Genomic DNA, 22,817 nt, shown 5'->3' with positions numbered 1-22,817 from the left:
TTATGACTGCGGAGTTGTTCACTCTAAGTGAATATCCTAAAACTGTCATCTTAGATTTGCTTCTGGAAGCAAATTCACAGTTTGTGCATCTGTAACAAACTTGAGTGAGATAAATAATTGGCACCTTTTGAAACTTGGCCTAGGAGAAGTTCAGCTTGCTTTTAATTTATAGTCTCATCAGTTCCAATGTGAAATGCAATTGGTACTTTCCTTTCTATAGTTATAAAGCAGGGATTTTGGCATTTGATGGTGAACTCGATATGAGTGTATTTCTAAAGCAACTTTGCAGTCATTTTTGTGCTCGGTCTTTTATCTTTTGGAGTCCTGTGTTATTTTATCAGTTTTAACTGTGAAGTCTGTGCTTGCTTCTGAATAGAAGAGCATCAAGCCGGGTTGTTTGGATTGGCTTTCCATTTCAAACAGGTAGCATACAGGTTATCACTGGCCTAACCCCTGAGGAAGGGAGGGTCCTGAACAAATAGCCCCATATATATTCTGAGAAGTCTTTGGACTCCACCTGCCTTGGACAAATGGGAGGAGTTGATTCCTGGTCACCTATGGCTTATATGAAGGAAAAAAGATCTTGTATGAAGGGCTTTTCATACCGTACTGCATCTGACGCAGCTGGTCCAGCTTCAGTCCTGGTCCCACCTGTTCCTCATTCCATTTAGATGGAACAATCTTGAAGGCTCTATGATAGAGAAACTGTTTTTTATGCTGGTGGGGGGAAGTGCTGATGATAATGAGCAGCCTCTCAGCTTTTTGCTGTGTAGCCTTTCATGTGCCTTTGTGTAGAGATGAGCTGAATTTTGAAGCTTGAGTTACTTCATTACAATTTATATCTAAGGTAAGACAGACTGATGGTGCAATTGATCAAATCTCTTAATTATCATTTCTTTTGTGACTTAAAGTAAACCAGTGAGCAGCAGTGAAATAACAGTGAGCAGCATGGCATAGTTGCTTCAAGTCTTGCCTAGAATGAGTGCTCCCACTGTTTTCTTGATGTTTTTCTCTTGGCTCACAGGTTATTACTTGTAATGGCCTGAAGCATCAACATCTTTCTCTGAACCTTTTCAACGTCTGTGTCAGTCTTCCCTGAGGGACTTTGGCCTCAGGTTAAGGCCTTCAGCTTGCCCACATTGGCTGTGTGGGATCGTGGATCAGCAGACTGGATCCATCTATGTTGACAACACAGCAGGAGTTGCTGTGCTCGGAAAGTTGATCTTTTTGTCTCTTAAAGAAATTGATCACTGCACTTACTGTGTGTTTCTATAGTGACTCAGTCTGCTTTATTCTTGCTTCCCCATGCCTTGCCTTCTAAATAGGGACTGCCTTACATGCGTGCAGGAGGACAAAAACCACTCCTGATTAATGACAATAAGGTTTAGGGAATGCAAAATGACTAATAGCTTCTGTGTAAAGAAAATAAAAAGCCTGCATTCTTCTTTTTTTACACTATTTCTTAAAGACATCAGTAGGCACATCACTAATGTTACTTGCAGCTTGGTGTCTGGTGCAGCGGATATGTTGTTAATGATTGGTCCTCTGTCCTATCCTCCTTTTAATTACAGAACTGTTTCATATGTTGGTATCATATCATCCAGTGTGTAAATGTGTTTGTGCATACTTTGCTAAAACAAATTGCTCCGCCAACAAACCCTAGCAGCTGTGTGAAATTTGCTTAGAAATCAATTCCTTACAGCCTACAGGTTGGCCTAATAAAAATCTGTTGCTTTGGACCAGTTGTTTTGAGGAGGGTCAGTCTGGCTAAAGTGACAGTGCATCCAGATCTTTGTAGTGATTTACTAAATATAATCACCTGGGGAAGATGAGCACAGTGCTGGCTAAATTGGTGTTAATTCAAACCCATTTCATTAGGGCTGTGAGTTGTCAGCAGAGTACGTGGGCTGAGAGCAAAACTTGGAAACCTCCATTAACTCTGCTTGGTTTTAACTCCTACTGAAGTGATTTAATGCTTATTTTCCTAATAGTTTTATGTGGTTTGTCCAATATAAGCTGAGATTTTGGGTTGTGTCTCGCCATGACCTGTAGCTTGACATCGAGTTAAAGTCTTGGAATTTACTCTTGGAAATGATTTCCACTGCAAATCTTACCTCTGTTTTTAGAGCAGAGCATTCTTCAAGGATCCACGCATAGAAGTGAAGTGAGATAAAAGCTACTTTCATGGCCAGGAAAGCGCACTTAGCATTGTGTTTGCTATTTTTGAGCACTCCACACCATCACAAAGTATACCTGAAACTGAAGTACCATTTCTTGGTCCTTCTTGAGCAGTCATCTCAAGAATAAAATTAGGGAATTCAAAACAAGTGTTTTCTGTGATATTTTATAAGGAACTCGTTTCTATTCTTGAGGCTGTGTGTATCTTCTATGGTGCAATTGCTTCTGGGTGATGCTGTAACTTATATTGGATATCTGTGGACTTTTTGCCATCGTCTATATATCAGAAGCAAAGCACCTAACCAACAGTAAGATGATGGGAACAACCCCAAAACCTATCCAATCTGCAATATGATGGATAGTAAGTCAGAACTGTCCGTGGCTCTTTATAGGTTATTTCTTAATGTATTTTAGACAATCTAATCGGAATGTTATTTAATTATAAAGTAGATTTCTGAGGTTTCTAGAAAAACTGTAGTTTCAAGAGAAATAGTCACCAATGCACATGACCAGCTGTTTTCTTGTACTTCAGTATATGGGGAATGCCATGGTGTCACCTGGAGGGGACACTGTGCCAATGCTTTTCTTACAGATCCTGAGGAGAGAGAGGAGCTGTGTGTTATTTGCTCCTATTCATTTTCTGGGATTGTGCCTTGAGCAGCATTTAGAATGCTGAGACGTGATTTGATTGGGAAATGATTGTGTTTGAGTTTTATGGCGTTATGGGTGTCTTATTGGAGCTCTGGAGTTGTATTTTAATTTACTTCTGTGTTAAAATGGCCTCATGCAGCAGCTTGCGTCAGTTTAACATGTTAGTAGTTGTAAGATGGACAAAGGACCAGAGCAGTTTCTTCCAATCTGAAATGGAGTTTCTGCCTTCAGCCTGAAGCAAACTATACTGGGGTTATAAAGTCATTTAAAAGAGGCATTAACCTTTCTCATTAACCTTAATTTTTGTAACACCAGGCATGGGGATGAAGCATCAAAAGTTCAAAGATGTTTTGAAAGACTTTGAACATCAGCATTGGAATCTCTTTTTTGACCGTTACCGAGTTACCTTAAACTCTGCCAGTAAAAAGTAATCTAAATGTTAGCAAACATTGTTTGTGATGCAATGAAATATTTCAACCTTCCTGTCTGTGTTTCTAAATGTAAATAGGTGATGTGCGTTGCTTTGTAGCTTTGAACGTTGTTCTTCATGGTTAAAATGAACACAGGGTTCGGAGAGCAGTGATGATTTCTCAGGTTGTGCCAGAAAGGGTTTGCAAGGCTGAGAAAGCTCCTGTACAGCAGAGCCCTATTTCCACCTAGTGGTTTCAGCTCTCGGATATACAGCAGATGAATGAAAGGAGTGATGGTAAGCAGCTGGCTGGAGCAGAGCAGCGAATCGCTTAACCCACAGCAAATCATTTGGCTGAGCAAATGCTTTCAGCTTTTCTTTATGCTTTGAAGATAGAAAAAATAAGTTTGTCTTAAAGCTGATGAAAATTTAGTGGCACATCTAGGAAGAAGCTAAGCTAAGGCTGCTTGGTTTTCCTATAGGAGTCACACGGTGGTCCCAAGACTCAAACAAGTGTTTCCAAATGAGTGTGTTTTAATGATGCCACTGCATTTGGTCACATCTTTCTGTTTGTGACTGTTTCTTCTTTGAAAAACCTCAAAGGGAAGGAAGTCTGATAGGGACTTCAAAGGTGATTTAAAAGTTTGTTGGGAAATGCACCTGCTCCAGGAATGCAAGCATGCTGTGCTAGGAGAGAATCTGTAGTTCATAATATGGTGCATTTTTGCAAAAGGGAGGACAAGCAGTTGTAGCAACAGCATGCATGTGGTAACATGGGAATAGCTTGGTGTCCAAGGAGCACAAAGGAAAGAGGAGGTTGGAATGAAGAGAAGGGAGAGAATCGCAAAGGGAGAAGTCCTTGCTATGATGGGAAGTAGCCCTGACCCCAGTGGTGATCAGCACTCATGCAAGTGTTGTTTGCAGGGTTTCCTGCATGGCCTCAATCATTTCCCACCACGTCAGCAGCTCAAGGCTGTGAAGTGGCTTGTTGGGAACTTGACCTGTGATTTTTTTTTTCCTTCTTGTGCCACCTATTCAGTTACTTCATGGAGGAGTTTCCAGCAGCCATGCTTGGTGCTGTGCCACTCGCTTCCTTTGCTGTCTGTCTGTGCAGTGTGGGTTTGGAAAGAGCAGCATGGAAATAATTGCTTAAAAAGCAGAGGCTTCTTTCTTGTCTTTCATATACGGCATAAAAGATCATTGAGGCACTTGAAGTTATATTCTATTTATTATCCAAGTTTGAAAGAATCTAATGTAAAAGCAGACTTGTTTGAAGTTACACCCCTTAAATGAGAAAATGGTCCCAAGGAGATGCTCAGTCTGAGCAGTTACCTGACTCCTTAAGTTTAGAATTCTTTTAAATGCTGAAGCAAAGCTCTGGTTTGCTACTCTAATGTTGTGCCTTCATAGCACTCATCCAGGAATAACCACTTCTTCAGCAAGTGGGAACCTGCACAAGGTCGTAGTGCTGCTTTTAGCCATCAGGACTGTTGAGTTTGCGGATGAAGGGAAAAGCAATATAATGTGAGGACAGAAAATGTGGTGTTTTCAGCACTGTGCACACTAAAGTCTGGAGGCTTGATTAAAGTAACAGCATAACATGCTGAGATCTTTCGCTAGGACTCGTTCACATCAAGCATATTAAGGTGATGTTTTTTATCAGGGCGTACTGAACTGATTTGGGGCCATTGGGAAGACATTTGATTTGCAGTGATGTGCAGACAGGATTTGTTTCTCATGTGGTTCCTTTCTGAAGTGAAAGGCGTTTCTCTGGTTTTGGGGTACCTGGCACAGCTACTATAGCTCTGTGCTCTTTTTGCATTGACGGTTAGATCAGTGATGTGTGGTGTTGGAAGCAGATTAAGTTGGGTGGTGCTCAGGTTTTTATACACTTTTAAAAGTGTTGTTTACTGTTATTGATTTCTTTTTTTTTCTTTCCTCTAAGGGTTCTAATTAGATTGGTTATCAACTAGATGGAAAAACAAACATGGGGAGATGCATACAGGGGAGAGGAGGTATTTGAGCACATATATTGCATGCTATACACAAGTGATCTTGTTGGCCTCAGAACTGAGGAGCACATCTGGTTTCTGGATGCGTGTTGGTTGGCTTAGTACTTGTCAGTGTGTGGCAATGACTGTACTGCTAAGGTGGACTTTTTCTTCATTAAGAACAGGTACAGATAGCATTAATACAGCTACTTCTGAGCAGGTGGTGCACAGGTTGTCCTTGCATCATTCTCACATGTTAGCAGTGCTGCAGTTGATAAACAAAATCATAGATTTGAATTGTTTGAGTTGGAAGGGACCCTTCAAGGCCATCTGGTCCAACTCCCTGCACTAAGCAGGGTTACCCACAGCTCCATCAGCGCTCAGAGCCCATGCAGCCTGACCTTGGGTGTCTGCAGCGGTGGTGCACCACCACCCCTCTGGGCAACCTGTAACAAACTCCTTGTGTTGGGTAGGGCAGGTGGGTGCAGGCTTCAGATGGCTCGTAGGTGGTGTCACTAGCTCGAAAGAAAGCAGCACCATTTGCTTGTTATGAGACAGTTTGTATGTGATGGTAAATGCGAAAGCAAATTTGCACAGAAATTCAAAATCTTGAGGCTTTCTGTGTGGTTACGGGACCTGTTATCTGATGCCTTTCGAATGAAGCTTAGGCCTTCAGTGTAGAAATGCAGGGCAGGATGATCTAGCAGCCTGCTACACAGGATGGGCATATGGAATTTATGAATGCACAAGTGTGGTTGTTGACATGAGAATGTATACATTCTACTGAAAGTGTAAGGCTCCTTGATGCTGAAAATGCGGATTTGCTATTTGTGGGGCTGCTGTTTCTTAATATTTATAGCATATGAATGATCTCTCCTATACAACTCATGTCTGTGCTGCACTCTTTCTTAAGCTCCTGTCTTAATGCTGCTAATATGTAATTATGAATCCCAAAGAGCTGGGTTTGCTCAGTAAGTGTATCTAGCTTTGAATTCATCCTGGATGTGATCTTCCTGGATTATTTTAGTTCAGTGCTTGTGGCTATGGTAACAGTTTTAAATGCACAAAACTATTTTTGGGAAACACTTTCAATAATAACAATCAGAAGCAGCAATTATCGCACGGTGACTTCACCCCTCAAATAAACTTAACAATGTAGGCTTCACCCCTGGAAAAACCCATCAGAGTGTTACTAAGCGCTATTAAATTGCTTTAAAAATTAGTAGGAATCCTGCTCTTTGTTCCGCTCTTTATTGCTGAGCGGTGTGGCGGGGTGTTGGCTTTTTTTGTGATGGGATTAAGCTGTCCTGATGAACAGAAACACTGTCACGCTGCACAAAGGCTGTTCTGAAATCCGTAGAATAAATGTCTCCAATAGCGTCGATCCTGTCTACGGTTGGCCATAAGCGGGATCTGATTTCTCTTTTTTCCTTAAGGGAGGTAATCAATATGGTCAGAGCTTTCCCTTTTCTTCCTAGAAACCCAATCTGCTTATGCACAACGCGCTGTTAAATTCTCCATTCCGTTTTTAATAGCTCGCCTTCTAAACTCCCCGCTGTCGTCAGCCCCGGGAGGTCATGGAGCGGAGCGCGGAGTTGCAGAGTGGTCCCTGATGGACACCTGCGTGCCCGGCTGCCTCCCCACTTCTCCAGGCAATGCGTGAGCTGCGGGGTTGGGGGGGCCGGGGGACGTTCAGGATTAGGTTGTTGATAGCGTCCCTACGAGGACTGCTATTAACAGCACACTGCTCTCCGCTTCTGTGCTGCGGAAAGCAGAGTGATATTTCTGTTCCCATAGCGTGTTGTAAAATGCATGAGATTTTGCTCGTCCTCCCTGGAAATGAGAATAGGAAAATGAGAGCGTCCTGAAGCAGAAGCTATTAGAAGAGCGTGCAGAAACCTGCAGCGATTTATGCTTTATTTTGTCTTCCTAGCTATGGATTAGAAGGACTGATTTCTGCAATGGGCTTTTTCCATAATGGCTTTCTTGTATTGTTTGGTCAGAGCTTGCACAGGAGGAAAACAGGCTGCTGAATTTAGTCACTGATCTCTATTAGCCGTGGCCTAAGGCTATGCTGAGATTTATATCCCATTTGTATTGTTGCAGCTCAAAAGAAGAATGTTCAGAGGATGACAAGTGTATTCTGAGTAGGTACGTTGTTTCATTTTTATGTGAAACCCATTTTTCTGCTTTCATTGGTCAGAAAGGAGGTTAATAGGGAGAGAATACAGTGCAGTGCTGCAGTGTCCCTGTTAAGGTAGAACAATAGCGTCAGGAATAGTTCTTGAAAAGAATTAGTTGCTTTTATTAAATAAGGCTGCATTGTGCTGGTGTGCACGGTGCAGTCTTTCTCTTTTTTTATCCATATACTGCAGTCAGTGCTGCCCTAACGAGGTGGCACTATTGTTGAGTTAGAGCCATAGAATCATCGTATTGCTTTAGGAGACAGCAGGATTTAAAAGGAGATGCCTTGCAGCCCCGTCTTACAGATTGGAAGCATCGGTTTGAGGGCATTGGCAGAATCATTTCCTTGTTCTTAGCAGCAGCCACTGCTGTGTCAGTAGTGTGTGGAATGGAAGTCCTAGTTGGTAGTCTGTTATGGAAACGCTGTTTACTGTTATTGTAGTACCGTGGTGACAACATGCCATTGAAATGGAAAACGAGCTCTCCTGCTATCTGGAAATTCCCAGTTCCTGTGCTTAAAACATCCAGGTCATCGCCACTTTCTCCAGCATACATGTAAGTGAGAGAAATGAGGATATTAAGGTGGGAATTCTTTCGTGAGACTACCCTGTGGCAAAATACCTTGTTATGTATTGAATGACGTTGGCACCCAGAATTTTACCTTGTTTTGTATGTAGACCCTGAGATTTTTTATCCTGGATGTCTCATGATGGATGTCGTGTCGAGTCTTTCCCTCTTTGTTGAAACGTAGAGAAATTGTGCAGATTGAGCCGATGTTTGTAATAACGTAAATGTTCTTTTGAGAAGTTCATGTTGATTTGTAGAGCTGAATGGAGAAGTTTAAGGTGTGAGGCAGGCTTAATTTGTGGTATATATGCTAACGTTTCCTCCCGATTAAAAACCGAACGTGGAATCACCTGCTCTGTTGTAGTGCACTTGCCTTGGTCTTTTATCCTTGCAAGCCGTGGCTTTAATACAAATTGAATGCCTTTAATAATTTTTAAAAGTTCAAATAAATGCTTAATAGAGAAATAGAAATCATTGGTATCTGAATGCTTGTGCAGTCACTCAGTTTGCCCGTGTAAAGTAGCTTTACATAAAGGAGTATTTCAATAGCCATGAAAGCAGCGTGCTTTGTTTGCCTTGCCTGATCTTGGCAGAGCTTTTGTTCACCTTTTGCTGCTGCGAGTTCTGTGTTAGATTATCCAGGTAGCTTTGTTTCCTTCTGTGAAACAAAGCTGAACGTCGGGCAGAAAACTGCTCGTGCCTTTAAGGGAGCAGCTCTCTCATCATGAGTTGCTTCAAGATGCAGAAGTAACTGTGTAGGTGACTTCTGCATCTGGGAAATCCCTGTGAAAACTGACTTTCTGATAGCGTTGCAGCCTGTTAGCTACAGGATTAGTGCTTCCCAGCTTTTATTTCTTTGCTGCAGCTGCCGTAGGGACGTGCTGTAAGAAATGGGAGTTTAGAGCTTCTCTAAATGGTTTATGCTTGTTGCTGAGCAGCGTGGTGGTCGGCAGCGGACCCAAAGCGGTGTGAGAGGTGTGAGGTTTCCATTGCTGTGGCTGGGAAGGCGAGGGGCTGCAGAACCAACATGCCTGCATGGAACCTGAGCAGGGAATGCTTCTGTTTTAGGATGAAATTTCACAGAAAGGCTTAAAGCATTGGTGTCACAGAGTACATCCAATATGCTTAAGGCTGCCAGAAAATAAGCTATTTCCAATTAAATTGTTGCTTACCATAGGTGTTTTTTGATGACTAAATACAAAATACCCTCAGAGTTGTGAGGCTTTGGAACTCATTTCAAGGTAGTGACATCTTTGGTCCCATCTGATGTGCTTTTAAAACTACAGTACTTGCTAAATGCAAGCAGCATCGGGAACAGCCAGGTCTGATCTGTCTGCAGCTCAAACAGAACGCTTTTGTGTGTTGCCTTTAAGTTGTTAATCTAGCTCTGTGCGTGCTTCAGCTTTTATGATGGGGATCATATAGCTGATTACCTCAATGTGTTGAAAGTATGTGAACAGATTTAGTGATCAGACGTAACTATATGATGCTGAGCGCAAGAAATATGTGAGCAGCAGCCTTAATCATTTTTGTGGTGATTCCATGTATCCAAATGCTTATGGAGACGTTTATTCATTGCCCTGATACCAGTAGGGCTTTCAAATGCAGCCCCCAAATTATTCATGTACTTTATAAGGGGAAAAAAAAAAGAAATGTGTACAAAATGGCACCAATTTGATTAGGTAGTAGGTGTGGACTGGCACAGCCAACCTTGTGGTTTAGTCTTGTCAGTAACATCAGAGTCATCCTTTTCATTGCAGAGACGATGCTAAATTTACTGAGTGCTTTGCAACATGTTTTTCACCTTCACAGCTGTAGGTTTTCTCCCCCAAGTAATGCTCTGCATGCTGGCAAAGGGCTTCTTCCAAGTACGTACTCAAAAGTGACATGTAAAACAGTGCATCTGTTGGTGTAAAATGACTGTGAAACTACTGAATGTGCAGATGAACACTTCTGCATTTGTTATTTTGGATCCGGAGTACACAGATCTAAACTGGAACTTTAGTCCCTTTAATATTTGGTAACTTAACGTTGTGGCTTTGTAGTGTGAATTTTGTAATGTAAAACAGGGAGACCTTAAAGGCTTGGGTTTTGTCATCCTTACAATGAAATTCCAATTCTTTAGGATTTTTCTTGAATTCAAGTTAGCTTTAACTTCAGAAGCTTCATCCTGCTTCTGATTTATAAGTAACTTATCTAAAGAGTAAATCCTTTGTTGGGACTCACAGGTTTTTATGAGGTCTGTGCACCTGATACCTGAACTCTGCCTTAGTTTCCCTGTACTGGAATGTTGAGCTGTGGCTCTTGAGCGTGTTTGGTGCTCAGATGAAGCAGGCATCTCTGTACAAAGTACCCCTGTAAAACAGTTAATTGTCCTGTGAGCTGCTCAGCTGAAGTCTAACTGCAATTTCTGCTTTAAAAGTTTGTTCCCAAGCTGCAGAATGCGTGCAAAGAGCTTACCGGAGAGAGTCCTCTGCTGCAGGAAACTTGTGTCCAGGTAGTATTTGAAATAAGGGACCTGCTGAAGTTGAGCTAATGGATTTGTAGGCAAGTACGTGTATCTGGTGTGGGGAAATCTGCTGTTTGCACTGGGGCTGGGACGAAAGGAGAAGCAATGAATCACAGCTGCATGGTTTCCCGTAGATACAGGTATAATTGCAGTTTTAAGGACCCTTCCAGAAAGCCCTCATATTATTCAGAGGGAGAAGGATCTCTCTGAAGAGAAACACAGACAACCTGTCTCTTGGTGGGACTGATTGCTAATAGCTTGAGATTGCCCCAAGTCCACCAAGAGATCCGGGGACGTTTCATAGGGAAAGTCTGTATTAGAAATGGACCGCTGGCATATGACCAGCATGCATAGGTATAATGTGACTTGTGATTTGGTGTGAATGTTCACAACGTGCAGATATATGTGCAGGTGTGTGTTCTCATGGAGTCCTCTTGTATTTTCTTCTGCAGGGCTTAGAATACACTCCGTTGACTGAAATGAATGCAAAAGCTCTTACAGCAAATGTGTGCATTGCTGGTGAAAGTGTTTGTGTTTGCTGTTGTGTTGGCTGTGTGCGGATGGGCACAGGTAGCTCGGTGTTGGAGGCAAGTGAGCAATTCCACCAAGTAAACCAGAGGGAAGAAAGTAATGAGTGATGCTAAATAGGAAATGTAGGATTTCTCAGAATTACAGGTATTTATTGATGGCTGTGGTTTTAAAAACAGGTAATTTAAAGACAAAAACCAACAACAAAATGTAGATTGAAATAAGCAGAAGTTAAGAGCGAAAGCTCTAAATGAGAGACGGCAGTGTGGTTATGTATAGCAGCTTTAAGGTGTAATGAAATACGCTCATGAAACAAGATGGTTCACGATGTTATCTCCTAATGTCGTCTCATACATGAGGGACTTTTGGAGAATGCTCTTATTCACAGTAGGGATGTCATTTAGGATTGATCTCCGGGTTTCTTCCATTCCTACAAGAGGAAAATGTGGGCAACTCTGAAAAACAAAGCGCTGTGATACGCGCCTACTAATTCAATAGCAACATTTCAATGGCAAAAATAGTAAAAGAAAGATAATTCAATACTGGAAACAAGGACAATGAGAGCCTCTCTAATCCTATTTTGAGCCAAAACATTTTCTGCAAAGCTAGATGATGATTTGAGTGTTCTTTGTCCTCAACATGCCGTGTTTAAAAATAAGTAAAATTGAATTAAAAGAATCTCCCTGTGGAATAATCTGTGTCTAAAATTAGTGCCATCTCTCCTTTCTTGTTGAGCAGTGTTTTGATATTTTTAAATGGGAGCTGTTCTTTGGATGCATTTCCATCAATGACTAATGGTGGGAGAGTTAAACAAGCGCGGTGGTCCAAGGATATCTTTATCAGAGGGTTTGTGACAGTGTATATCCATCCCGAGCCGCCTGGTTTTGAAGTGTCTGACTGGATATGCAGTGCAGTAATGGAAGTCGGTGTGCAGAAAAGTAGAATGAGTTCTTAATACTCCAGAGTAATCAGCGTTGGTTTTAGCTGCTTATGTAGGTTAATGCTTTTTGTTTGTTTGTTTGTTTCTAAATCTCTACAGTGAGCTCTTTGAATTTGTGCTATACAACGATAAACTTAAACAGGGCAAGGTGCGTGTGCGTAGTTCAGAGACCAGCTGTATTGACGGGTGGCTTTTGTGACCACGTTGTATATCGACTGCCTCAACTGGGCATCTGTAGCAAACCTTTCTGCTGGGATCTTGCCTACGTTTGACAGCCAGTGCTCCATTCACACCAAAAAGCACAGGCTCACCTTTGGCAAGGGTTCCACTGGAAGTAATTGTTTCCAGGCTGTCATGCCAGTCACCCCAAATACTACTTTAAGATGATCTGACAATGCCTGTCTGCAATTGAAGAGAGGAGGTAGGGTCTGGGAGAGGTTTGTTTCCTAAATAGAAGGCTACATTTAGTTCCATGATGCGAACTTCTTGCTTATACCTGTTAATCTTATTTTTGCCCTTTAAATAGATATTTCTGTAACTTATTCTAAGTTTAAAGTGTAAAACGTCATTGGAATAATAAACTGGCAAAACAAAAGAGAAAATGGCTGTCAGGAGATGTCTTAATGCTACTGATGTTTTCCTGGCCAGACCTTCAGAGGTGATTCCATGGCTTAAATGTTCCCAGTCGCCTTCTCCTTCCATGTAATCTTGCAATAATGGCATCATGCTGTGCTGATGAATTCCAGGGAAGTGATTTGTCTTGAATGTATTACTTGACCTATTCAGCCAGAAGACCACATCTGCCACTTTGTTCTTTTTGCCCTCATTTCAGTTGTTGTTGCAGGGAAAACCTTGTTGTGCAGTCGCTTTATATTTGCTGTAGCGTTGTGCAGTAGTTTCTGTTGAGTTTGGGTGGGGGTAACTGTGTGTTTCTGTAGAGAGCACATGGGGAATGCTGGAGTCTTAAAAGTAATAGAGGTGTTCTGGTTGAGAATAGTGGGGAATTGCAGAGTGATCGTGTGTAGTCAGAGCACTAAAATGGAAGTGCATATTCATAGTGTGTCTGCGTTTAGTCCAGCAGCGATTGAGATTGTTGCAGTATCAGCTGCAAAGATGAGTTTCTGTCCTTTATCCTGGAAGTGACAAGTACCCCACAGCTGTTGTCTGATGTGCTTTAAACTCTTAAACAATATGGGGGGGGGAACAATGTACAATTCAAACACTAAAACAAAGCGAACAAAACACCAAGCCAACCAAACACAAAAAGCTCCAGTCTTCCCAAGGGGACGTAGTCAAGGAATACTAAACAGCTGTGAGAAGTGACAGCAAGAGGAATGATGGAAGGTCCTAGGCAGAAAGAGCAAGGGTTAATTACCAAGCCATGATGTTGGAATATTGGATATTAATTTGCTGGCCTTTAAGCACTCAGATTTATCCTCTGTAGCATATAGGAGAACAACCATTCTGCGACAAAGAATGAGGATGGGAGTAAGTTGATGCAGGGATACAACGGAGTATGTTTATTTTTTAATCACCAAAGCTTGAGTGTGCAGGTGCCACTGTAAATATAAATGGGTTTTAGTCCATTAGCTTTGCTTTCATTCTAAGGAACCATTCTGCTAAGTTAATAATTTCTGTATATATGAAAACTAAATTTAATGACATCAGGCAGAACGGCGCATGCAAAATATATTCAGTGTTTCCTGTAATGTGCAGGAAGCATTAAGCTGTGCAGACAGAATTAGGGCTTACGTTTCTGATACTTAAGACCAAACATGAAGGGCAGAGAGCAGGATGTGTCGGTGCAGCATAAAATAGGAAGGCTCTGAGTGATGACTGCATTCTGCGGTTTTGAACATCAAGGACATAAAATAGTTCTTTAGACAAACTACAAAGCGTGTGCATGTGCTTTGCTTTCTGTTCTTTAATGATAGGAATCGATGCACTAAGACCAACTTTGGCAAAATGTCATTAGAGAACCACTTGTAATTTAGCATCGTTAAACAGTGTCTGCGAATTTAAGCTATAAATGGCTCAATGAACGCAAACCCTTTGTCAAATAGATAAATGTGGATGTGGTACTAAGGCTCCCGGAGAGACTGCATACTGTGAGGAACAAAAGCTTTATAGCAATGAGTGAGCCAAATATTGCTTTGTTTCTGTGGAAAACATATTTGATTTAACCAGTGGGCTGTAATTATTCAACAAACAGCTTGAGAGCTTGCTTAGTTTTTAGTTGTTGAAGAAATGATTTTGTGGAAAAGGTTTTCAGTGCTTGTGCGCGTCTTGGGAGATGAGATCTAAGCAGTGGATGTTGCTCAGTCCTTTGCTGCTGACTTTGTGGGACCTAATTTAGTGCTGGCCTTTGGTCCCAACATGGCTTCATGTCAAGTAACACAAAAACGTTCAAAGTGATGTTCGGATTACCCTGATGTTGGGTTATCCCCTGTTCTGCTTGGTTCCATTGGCACTTGGTACAGCAACGGCAGCTTTCATTGACTGAATGCTCCCAGTCCTCCTCTTGATGTCTGCTGACATTGCATGCTTGTGCCAGAGCGCCATGTCAGGGTGATGGTGAGATGTGTTGGGACCCAAATGGCACTGTTTGACATGCACTTGGTTTTTAAGAAACAAATACTGGGAATGGCTCGGTTTCTATGCTTTTGTCTCAAAGCTCATTAAAAACTTTGTTGCTCGAATAGCTTAAGTGGGTTCTCTTGAGCCTGGTGTGCAGAAGGAGCAAGGACCACTGCAGATTGAAGCAATGTTCTCTTGCTTTGTGGCAAAGCAGGGAGCAGGAGCTGCTCACTGCTATCAGTATTTTATGTGTAACTGTGCCCAAGCTGCAATTAGAGCCAGAAATCCACCCACCTCTGCTTACTGCCCTTCAGCGTGCATCCATGAGCTCTCCCTGTCATTCTTTGCTGGGATTGGTGAGTTTGGAGTCCTTTATCCACCTCTTCCAGCACCCTTAGAACCTACTGAGAGTAATATGCAATTTCTCATGGCTTGTTTTGCTACACAGAGGCTGTCTTTCTGCTCTCGTTGGGCAATATTCTACTGTTATAACGATAAAGAGCAACCTGATTTTAAAAGGAGGGTGGAGAATTGAATGCAGGAGCATCTATTTGTCTAATTCAAGAAACAGTAAGCTTTGTACCTTTGCTCCTTGAATGTAGATTTCAAAGAACTCAGGACAGCACTAAACAAATATTGAAGAGTTCAGCTCTTAACGCCCTTCTAACCTATAAAGGTCAGGTATAAAACCGGAGATATTGGAACATACAAGGTGTGAGTGGTGCTGCACTAACTGCTGTACCTCCTATTGCAAATGGCAGCCCTAGCAGTGACAGTGTGTTGTTAATACATTGGGGTGAAGGTTTGCATGTTCTGATTGCAGCAGCCCCTTTCAGCTGAGCAACCTGAAAATGGAGCTTTAAGAAATTACGGCAACTGAATAAGTTGTTCCTTGTTATGTTAGCCTCTATTTCATCCATTACAATTATGGCCTTTAAACATGGATGGCAGATCATTTTTTGGATCCTTCCAATGCTGTTCCTGTGTTTCTCATACTTCAGGCATTCAGCAGAGGGTGCAGAATACGGCACCAATTGCCCTGTGCCTTTATGCCCTTAAAGCAATAACAAATTTGGACGTTCTGGTTGGTTTGCTAACCTGTCCAAAAATAAAGTGTGCCTTTTGTCCTTCTCTTCTGTCTGAGCTCATGATAAATGCAAGCTTGCGTTGCTTGTGCTATCCTTTGTGATATTTTCTGTTAAAGATAATTAGCAGCTGGTGAAACGGGCTAGTTTTACTGGGTTATGGGTAGTGCCAAGGAATGCAATTAGAAACTCTTATTTAGAAACAAGAAAAAAAGAGGTGTTGCTGTAGTGGGGGACGAGTGTGAAAGCGTTATTTACCAGAATAAAGCATGTCCCGAGGTTGTGTCATTAGAAGAAGTGGAAGAAATGTAGCGACTGTGTAATCTGTTCCTCTTTGTACACTATACCGATTTTAGGATTTCTTAGTCAAAGTGCTGGAATGTCTTTTCATAATGGGAAATCAGTAAGGCAGAGGTGATACGTAAGCTTCTTTGGTGGACTGTGCACACAGAGCAAATAATTACTATATCTGATAGCATAGAAGAGTTTCATTGTATTTCTTAGGCTTCTCGTTAATAGATTCATTACCAAAATACACGTGCAGCTGCATGCAGAGCAGCCCTGTACCACTCTGTATCTTTGCCAGATCATGAAAAAGATCTCTGTTGTTATAAGAATGTCCTAGTATGAAGCAGAACGAAGTTTGGTTGCTGAATGCCGTGGTATTGGCACATGCCAGAAGTGATGCTGGGGATGTGCTCAGCCCTCATCGCTTTGATCCTGTGATTAAGTAGTATTATGGGATTTGAACTTCTTCTGCACTGAGGTGGTGATTAGCAGTGATTGCAGAGGCAGCATACTGCACTATGAAGAAGTCATTGTGGCTTCGTGTCTGTTTGCAGTAGTTCAAGGGTTTTAATAGTTATTTTTTTCATTGCTTAAAATTTGGCTTGGTCATCTATCTGGTTGCTGATTGCACAACTGGAGTATTCACATATCTTGTTCATCTAGTAAAAAGGTGAGGAATTGTACCTTTATAGGGAATAAATGGAGTTAGTGGGCAGCCTAGATCTTATTTCTTTAAAATGGTGAAAAGCAAAGTAATTGTCATTCAGATTGACAGGGGCAGTGAAATTAGGCTGTGTAACATCCATACAGTGCATGCTGCTTTGCATATTTGGTTGCTACAGAATTATCAGTTGCGGGAGGATTAACTTGGAGTCATGAGAAAGCAAAGCAGGCCTGGTTACACTGGCCTAGGAAAAGACTTGAAAGAGTTGGCATGAGGTTAAAAAGAAACTCCTGAATGACAGCTTCTTCTGTGATAGCAACTAATTAACCTCCTGTGGCTCTCCCTGAACTGCTGAGAGGCTGCAGCAAGTCAGGAAGCTGCTCTGCTTTGCTATTGCAGTGCTTGATGCTGTGTGCTGAACTCCAGCATCCCCTTGTTCTTAACGCTTAAGACTGAAAAGCCCATCCAGAGCAATTGTATGCATTGAAAGTGATGTAATATCCACACTTACAGCTACTGGTGGATTATCAGTAGGTCTTGTTGTAGTGGTAGCTGCCTCCTCCAACTTTTTTAACCCCAATTAAGAATGCTACAGCTGTTCTTCTTGTTTAATGACTTCTATTGATCAGGACAATAGAATTAATTGGAAAATGAATTAGCTTTCTTTTTTGGTAGTATGCTTTATTGTGATATACTGTGCTTGCAATAAAGTTCCAATCAATATATTTACATTCATTATGACCTAATTAATTATAGTGCTTAGCAGACTTATGTTAATGAATATAAATAATGCCTGTGGTGGCAGCATCCAAATGTGACAGATGTACATGCAGTGTTTTAATTGGGAATTCAGTCAGATACGAACGATGTTACCTGTGTGTTCTGGGTGTGGGAGATGTTTCTAAGGATTCACTTTGCAGCCCTAAAGCTAAAGTTATATCCTGAATAGTTTGAATTTTCTTTGAAGGGAAGTTTTAAATCCATCTTGTATGTGAGGCAGGACTTGTTTCTGTTGTTTTCTGTGTTCTTATCACACGGTATGGAAGAGCTCATGCATTTTTACTTCGTCTTACGAAGGTGGATTTCTGGCCTTATATGCAGATAAATGTTAATGCTGGTGCAATGCTAATGACAGGCTCCTAATTTCTGGTTGCTCTGGGAGGGCTCTTTCCTCCCCATGGATGTCACAGCATTTGGATTCAGTGGATCAGGTATTGGATGGGTGTCTTGGAGTGTTCCTAGTACCTCAGTGTAGATTGCATCCCCTCTGTTGGCTATGCAGCAGTAACAAGAGGTCGCATGCTATAAAGGACCTCATTAGGACAAAGCAGTGGAAGTTTTGTCATAGAATCATAGAACGGCCTGGGTTGCAAAGGATCACAGTGATCATCCAGTTCCAACCCCCTGCTAAGTGCAGGGTCGCCAACCACCATACCAGGCTGCTCAGAGCCACATCCAGCCTGGCCTTGAATGCCTGCAGGGATGGGGCATCCACAGCCTCCCTGGGCAACCTGTTCCAGTGTGTCCCACCCTCTGGGTGAAACAATTCCTCCTCATATCCAGCCTAAACCTCCCCTGTCGTAGCTTAAAACCATTCCACCTTGTCCTGTCACTATCCACCCATTATTTCACATGAAATGGAAGAAAAGAAAATGTACACAAGTTTAGAATAGGGCTTTTAAAGCACCTTCATAGAACAGCTATTGGATGTGACATTTCTGGGAGGTCTTTCAAGAGCAAATACAGTGACATTCATGCCAGGTGACTCTGTGGTCCCTCTCCACCCACGCTCAGATGTCTCCCAGTGTGACTTTCTATTCCTTCTCTTAGAAAGACATCCACATTTAAAGGCTAGATGTCCCTTGGAGTTGTTAGCATTTCCTTGATGAGGCTGTAGTCAAGCTTAAAAAAAACAACCAACAAAACACTGTAGAACAGAGTGAATGTAGGTCATGAGCAACTGCTTTGCTGCTGTGTTATGTTGTATGTGTTCATTGTATGGCAAGGAGCTTGGAGAGCACTTCCAACTAAGACACACCTTGTAATATTTCACATCACACTCTGGATTTATGTTACAAATGCGACGATTCTGTTTCAGACAGGACTGAATTGCTTACTGCGGTGCATCTGCACTGATTCATTTTCTTAGGTGTCTCACTACTGGGTTGCTACACTGCAAGTCAAAGCTCTCTCGATGTGCCCTTGTTCCTACAATCTGTTTTGTCTGCATGCATAAAATCTCCTTGTTTCAAACCCGTGTGTGCTGTTGAATGGTGAGTTTGCATGGATATGTTTTTGCTTCTGATGTAACCATGGGTTTGAACAGAGCACAGTGGTGCTACCTGAACAACTCTTAAAGTTTCAGAAACTGCTTTCTATAGGCAACGTACCGAAACAAGTTAGGGGGGGAGGAGTGGAATAGCTGTTCAAAAAGAAACCAAACACTTTCAGAAACCAAGCACTTTCAATTGCAGACTCTCGTGTCATCCTTACATAGAAATCTCAATCAGAACTGGGGAAAAAACCCAAATAATTCAAACTTTTTCTTGCCACTTACAGTAATTTCTGAAACTAGCTTGGAGGCCAGTGTGTTTACCTGCATGTTTAAAAGCTGGGAAATGTTTTGTATCTGAGGTTTGCAGCATTTATTTTAAGTAAGTTGCTATGAATGTGTGTTGAAACATGGAGTCTTTATTAATAATTAAGCCGCTAATCCACAGACAGGAGAATTTTCTTTGCTAATTAATATTGTGTGTGTATATGCATTAGACTGGTATGCATGCTAATAGGCAATGTATTAGCTTACAGAATTCATGGGAACTAGTCACATTTTTAGAGAGGAAATTTATTTATGTTTTATAATAATTACAGGTTAGGGTAATTAGAATCTCATATGCATATCTCTATGTAAATCCAATTTACATCTCAAGATGCAAGTGGAAGGCTGATAATGGAGTGGTAATCCTGAAGAGTTCTACCTAAATGAGCCTTTCCATCTGAATTTGGGCAATAATTGCTTGGAATCGGAGCGTGTGACAACTTCACGCAAGCAAATCTTAAACTAAGGTTATGAGGAGGTTGCCTCTAGTAGCAAAACTGAGTCTAGTGTCCTGAAGGATTTCTTGTTGTGCTTCTGAAAGTAGCTTACAGCTGAGACTCTTACCAGTTCTTTGCTATTATTCATGTGTGAGTGAGATGATGTATGCCACAAGAAGCAATTCGCTGAACTTTAAGGTTACGTTTAATGTTAGAGTCTTCTAGCTCTTCTCTCTGTGATCTGATGCTGTAGTTGCTTTTGAGAACTGAATGGGATTCCTGCAAGCATCCTAAACTACTGGGAGGACACATGGAAATAAGTGTGCAAGGCTCTTAATGTGGGGGAGGGGACCAGGATTTGTTGCCTGTAAATAAGGTTATTGAAATGATGCTATGTAGGTATTTCACTTCCTTAGATTAGCTGCCGAGGACTGAAAAAGAATCGATTCTGTTGCCTGCTGTTTTTTTTTGACCTATAGCTTCAGTTCTGTTACTTGCCATCCCAGAAGATTGCACTTAATGAAAATAAGAGTTTGATCGTAAGATTTCTCTGTTCTCATCTTCTTAGATCTCTGGTGGAAGAGGAGGATCCTCATATGAAAGTATCTCTTGGTAGCAGCGATATGGGCGTCTCTGCCCATCTGCAGTCTTCAAAGACAGGGACCACAAGATTTTTCACCAGCAATACTCACAGTTCCGTGGTGTTACAGGTAATTGAGTATTTGTGTCAGTACAGATATGTACTGGGGATTTTGGATGCTCTAAAGAATACCTGTACTCAACAACCTTCCCTGTACCTGTAATTCCTAAGAAGTCTCAATACGTGTTGGTGTGCTGTACTGGCAGTACATGGCTTGGGATTTCTTTTCCTGCAAGTTAAAGGTTCCAGTTTTTAGAAATCTTTAGTGTCTCCTCTATTTTCATAGTCTTGAAGTATATGCTACTAGCAGACTTCTTAAGCAGACTATGGACCCATGTAATTTTAAAGATGCAGGCTTTTCTTAAGCTATCTTAACTCTTAAATTATGTGAGGTGAAGACTCCTTTAACCTTAAGTCTAAAGAGACAGTTTTTTCCTTCCTGTTAATATGAGAAAAGCATCTGATGACAAGTCTGGTTGAAGGGAATCATTTTGTCAAAGCTTCTGTTCTGTAACATGTGAAAGAGGCCGGTGTTTCATACATCTTCCAGCGTGCCCAGCTGGGTATGTCTTTAGAGCAAAATCCCACTTCAAGGTGCTGCTGCAGACAAGTTCCTTTTGTGTTACAGTTAGCTGTTATGAGTAATGTGGAACAGACCAGCTCACTTCATAGTTTTTGCCTTGTAAACTTTGCTAATAAATTTGATAAGCAATGAACCAGATAGCAGCTTTCCTTTCAAGCCTTGGTATTTTATAACCTCTTAATTTGTGGGACACTTGAAGTGGCGTAGAACAGATTTGTATCTGGAGTGCTCATGTGTCTGAACTGCAGAGGTCAGAAAAATAAGAGTGCCTGTCTTCTAGTATTTGCTGGAATGTATGTTTTCAAAACAAATTCCTTCCTGGAAATAACTTAATTAAAGTGAATAAAGTGATTTTCTGTGGCACAGGGTACTTTGTATTCTTCAGCCTCTTAAAGAAAAGGTTCTGGTTAAGCTTTCAGTGAATAATTCTCATTGAATGTATTAGATATAATTACTGTAAAATGACACCTCAGTGCTTTTGGTTGTTTTAGTACTACAATACTAATAAATACTAGTTTTATTTCATTTACATAAGGAAAGGAGAAATTAATTCCAGCTCTCCTCTCCAATCAAACAGCTGCTCTGCATTGTGCTCTCCTTGCAGGGTTTTGACCAGCTGCGAGTGGAAGGTTTGCTATGCGATGTGACCCTTGTTCCAGGAGATGGTGATGAGGTGTTTCCTGTCCACAGAGCGATGATGGCTTCTGCAAGTGACTACTTCAAGGCGATGTTCACAGGTGATTTGATTCTGACATTTGTGAAATCATTCAAATCCTGTCGAAACGATCCTATAAACTGAACTGCGTGTCTTTCTCAGGAGGAATGAAGGAACAGGACTTGATGTGCATCAAGCTTCACGGTGTCAACAAAATAGGCCTGAAGAAGATCATTGATTTCATTTACACAGCAAAGCTTTCCCTTAACATGGACAACCTTCAGGATACTCTGGAAGCTGCCAGTTTTTTGCAGATTTTACCTGTTTTGGACTTCTGTAAGGTGTTTCTTATCTCTGGGGTAAGGCTCGCTATTTGTTGTTCACACTTATAACAACCTGTTTACGTTTGAAATCAAAAACAGTGTCATTGTAACAGCTGAATTCTGTTTCACCATTGTTTATACATTGAATTCACTGGATAATTTTTAAATCTTATTGCAGCTTTGTGTGTTGTATTTAGTGCGAGTGTGATATAAATATTTATCACATTGATTTTGAAATCCTTCTATTAGTTGCAGTAATGGTAGTAGTGATATTTATTATAGTTTTCGGATTCCTTACTTTATTTCTTAGTTCTTGCCCTCAAATTCTGTATCCTTCCATTAGAAAAGCTACTTGCTGAGTTAAACTTGAACAAAAAAATAGAGCTGGCTGTTGTAGTCAGTTAATATACGTTCTCAAGGCCTTTATGTTGTGGAGTGATGCTTATTGTAGTAGCAACTGTCATGGAGATCTTTACATCATTATTCTTGTAAACCACTGGACTTGGTGCCCGTCCTTTTAGTAGCCTGTTTAGAGAATATATTTTAGTACAAAGATGCTACAGAGATGTTGGTTATATGAAAGAGAGCTACCAGTATTTTATGTTGATTTCCATGTTTTGTTAGAACTGAAACTGGCCTTGAATGGCTACTGAGGCACTTAATGAACAAATGAAGTGCTTTGGTAAGCAGAGGGCAGCCCCCCAGCATAGCAACTGTTTCCTCTTTTACTGTCAGTACTCCTCAATAAGAGGAATATTTTGGGGCTTGTAGCACAGATACTTTGCTGCAGTTGGAACAGTTTGCCCTTCAGACTGGCATGCTGTAGTTGCAATGCAGTGTGATCTTTACAGTTTGGTATTGTTTTATTTATTGCAGAGATTAAAATCTTAGGGCATGCCCCCAGTGTGGGAGAGAGACGCTGGTAACAACTTGTCAGGAGCAGCATCCTCTATTTCATATCTGTGCTTTGAGGAGTGCTGTGCTCCATTCAGGCTGAACGTCTGAGCAG

At 41.4% G+C, this 22,817-nt stretch overlaps 1 protein-coding gene across 10 annotated transcripts in view; it reads left to right on the top strand.

Moving 5' to 3' along the window:
- Window positions 1–22,817, top strand: part of KLHL13 (kelch like family member 13) — a 65,476-nt gene that overhangs the window by 28,528 nt on the left and 14,131 nt on the right. For 6 of the 10 annotated variants that reach the window (XM_072334381.1, XM_072334386.1, XM_072334383.1 and 3 more), the window contains 3 exons: window positions 20,176–20,317; window positions 21,435–21,567; window positions 21,648–21,844. In XM_072334381.1, coding sequence (XP_072190482.1) covers window positions 20,176–20,317; window positions 21,435–21,567; window positions 21,648–21,844 — 472 coding nt within the window. Of the gene's footprint in view, window positions 1–6,748; window positions 6,889–6,958; window positions 7,381–7,430; window positions 7,969–20,175; window positions 20,318–21,434; window positions 21,568–21,647; window positions 21,845–22,817 lie in introns of those variants that run through there. The other 4 variants (XM_072334380.1, XM_072334378.1, XM_072334387.1 and 1 more) reach the window with 4 other exon arrangements.

The sequence above is a fragment of the Excalfactoria chinensis genome, chromosome 4 (assembly GCF_039878825.1).
Source record: "Excalfactoria chinensis isolate bCotChi1 chromosome 4, bCotChi1.hap2, whole genome shotgun sequence".
Taxonomy (NCBI): Eukaryota; Metazoa; Chordata; class Aves; order Galliformes; family Phasianidae; genus Excalfactoria; species Excalfactoria chinensis.
This window is presented reverse-complemented; position numbering and strand designations above follow the sequence as displayed.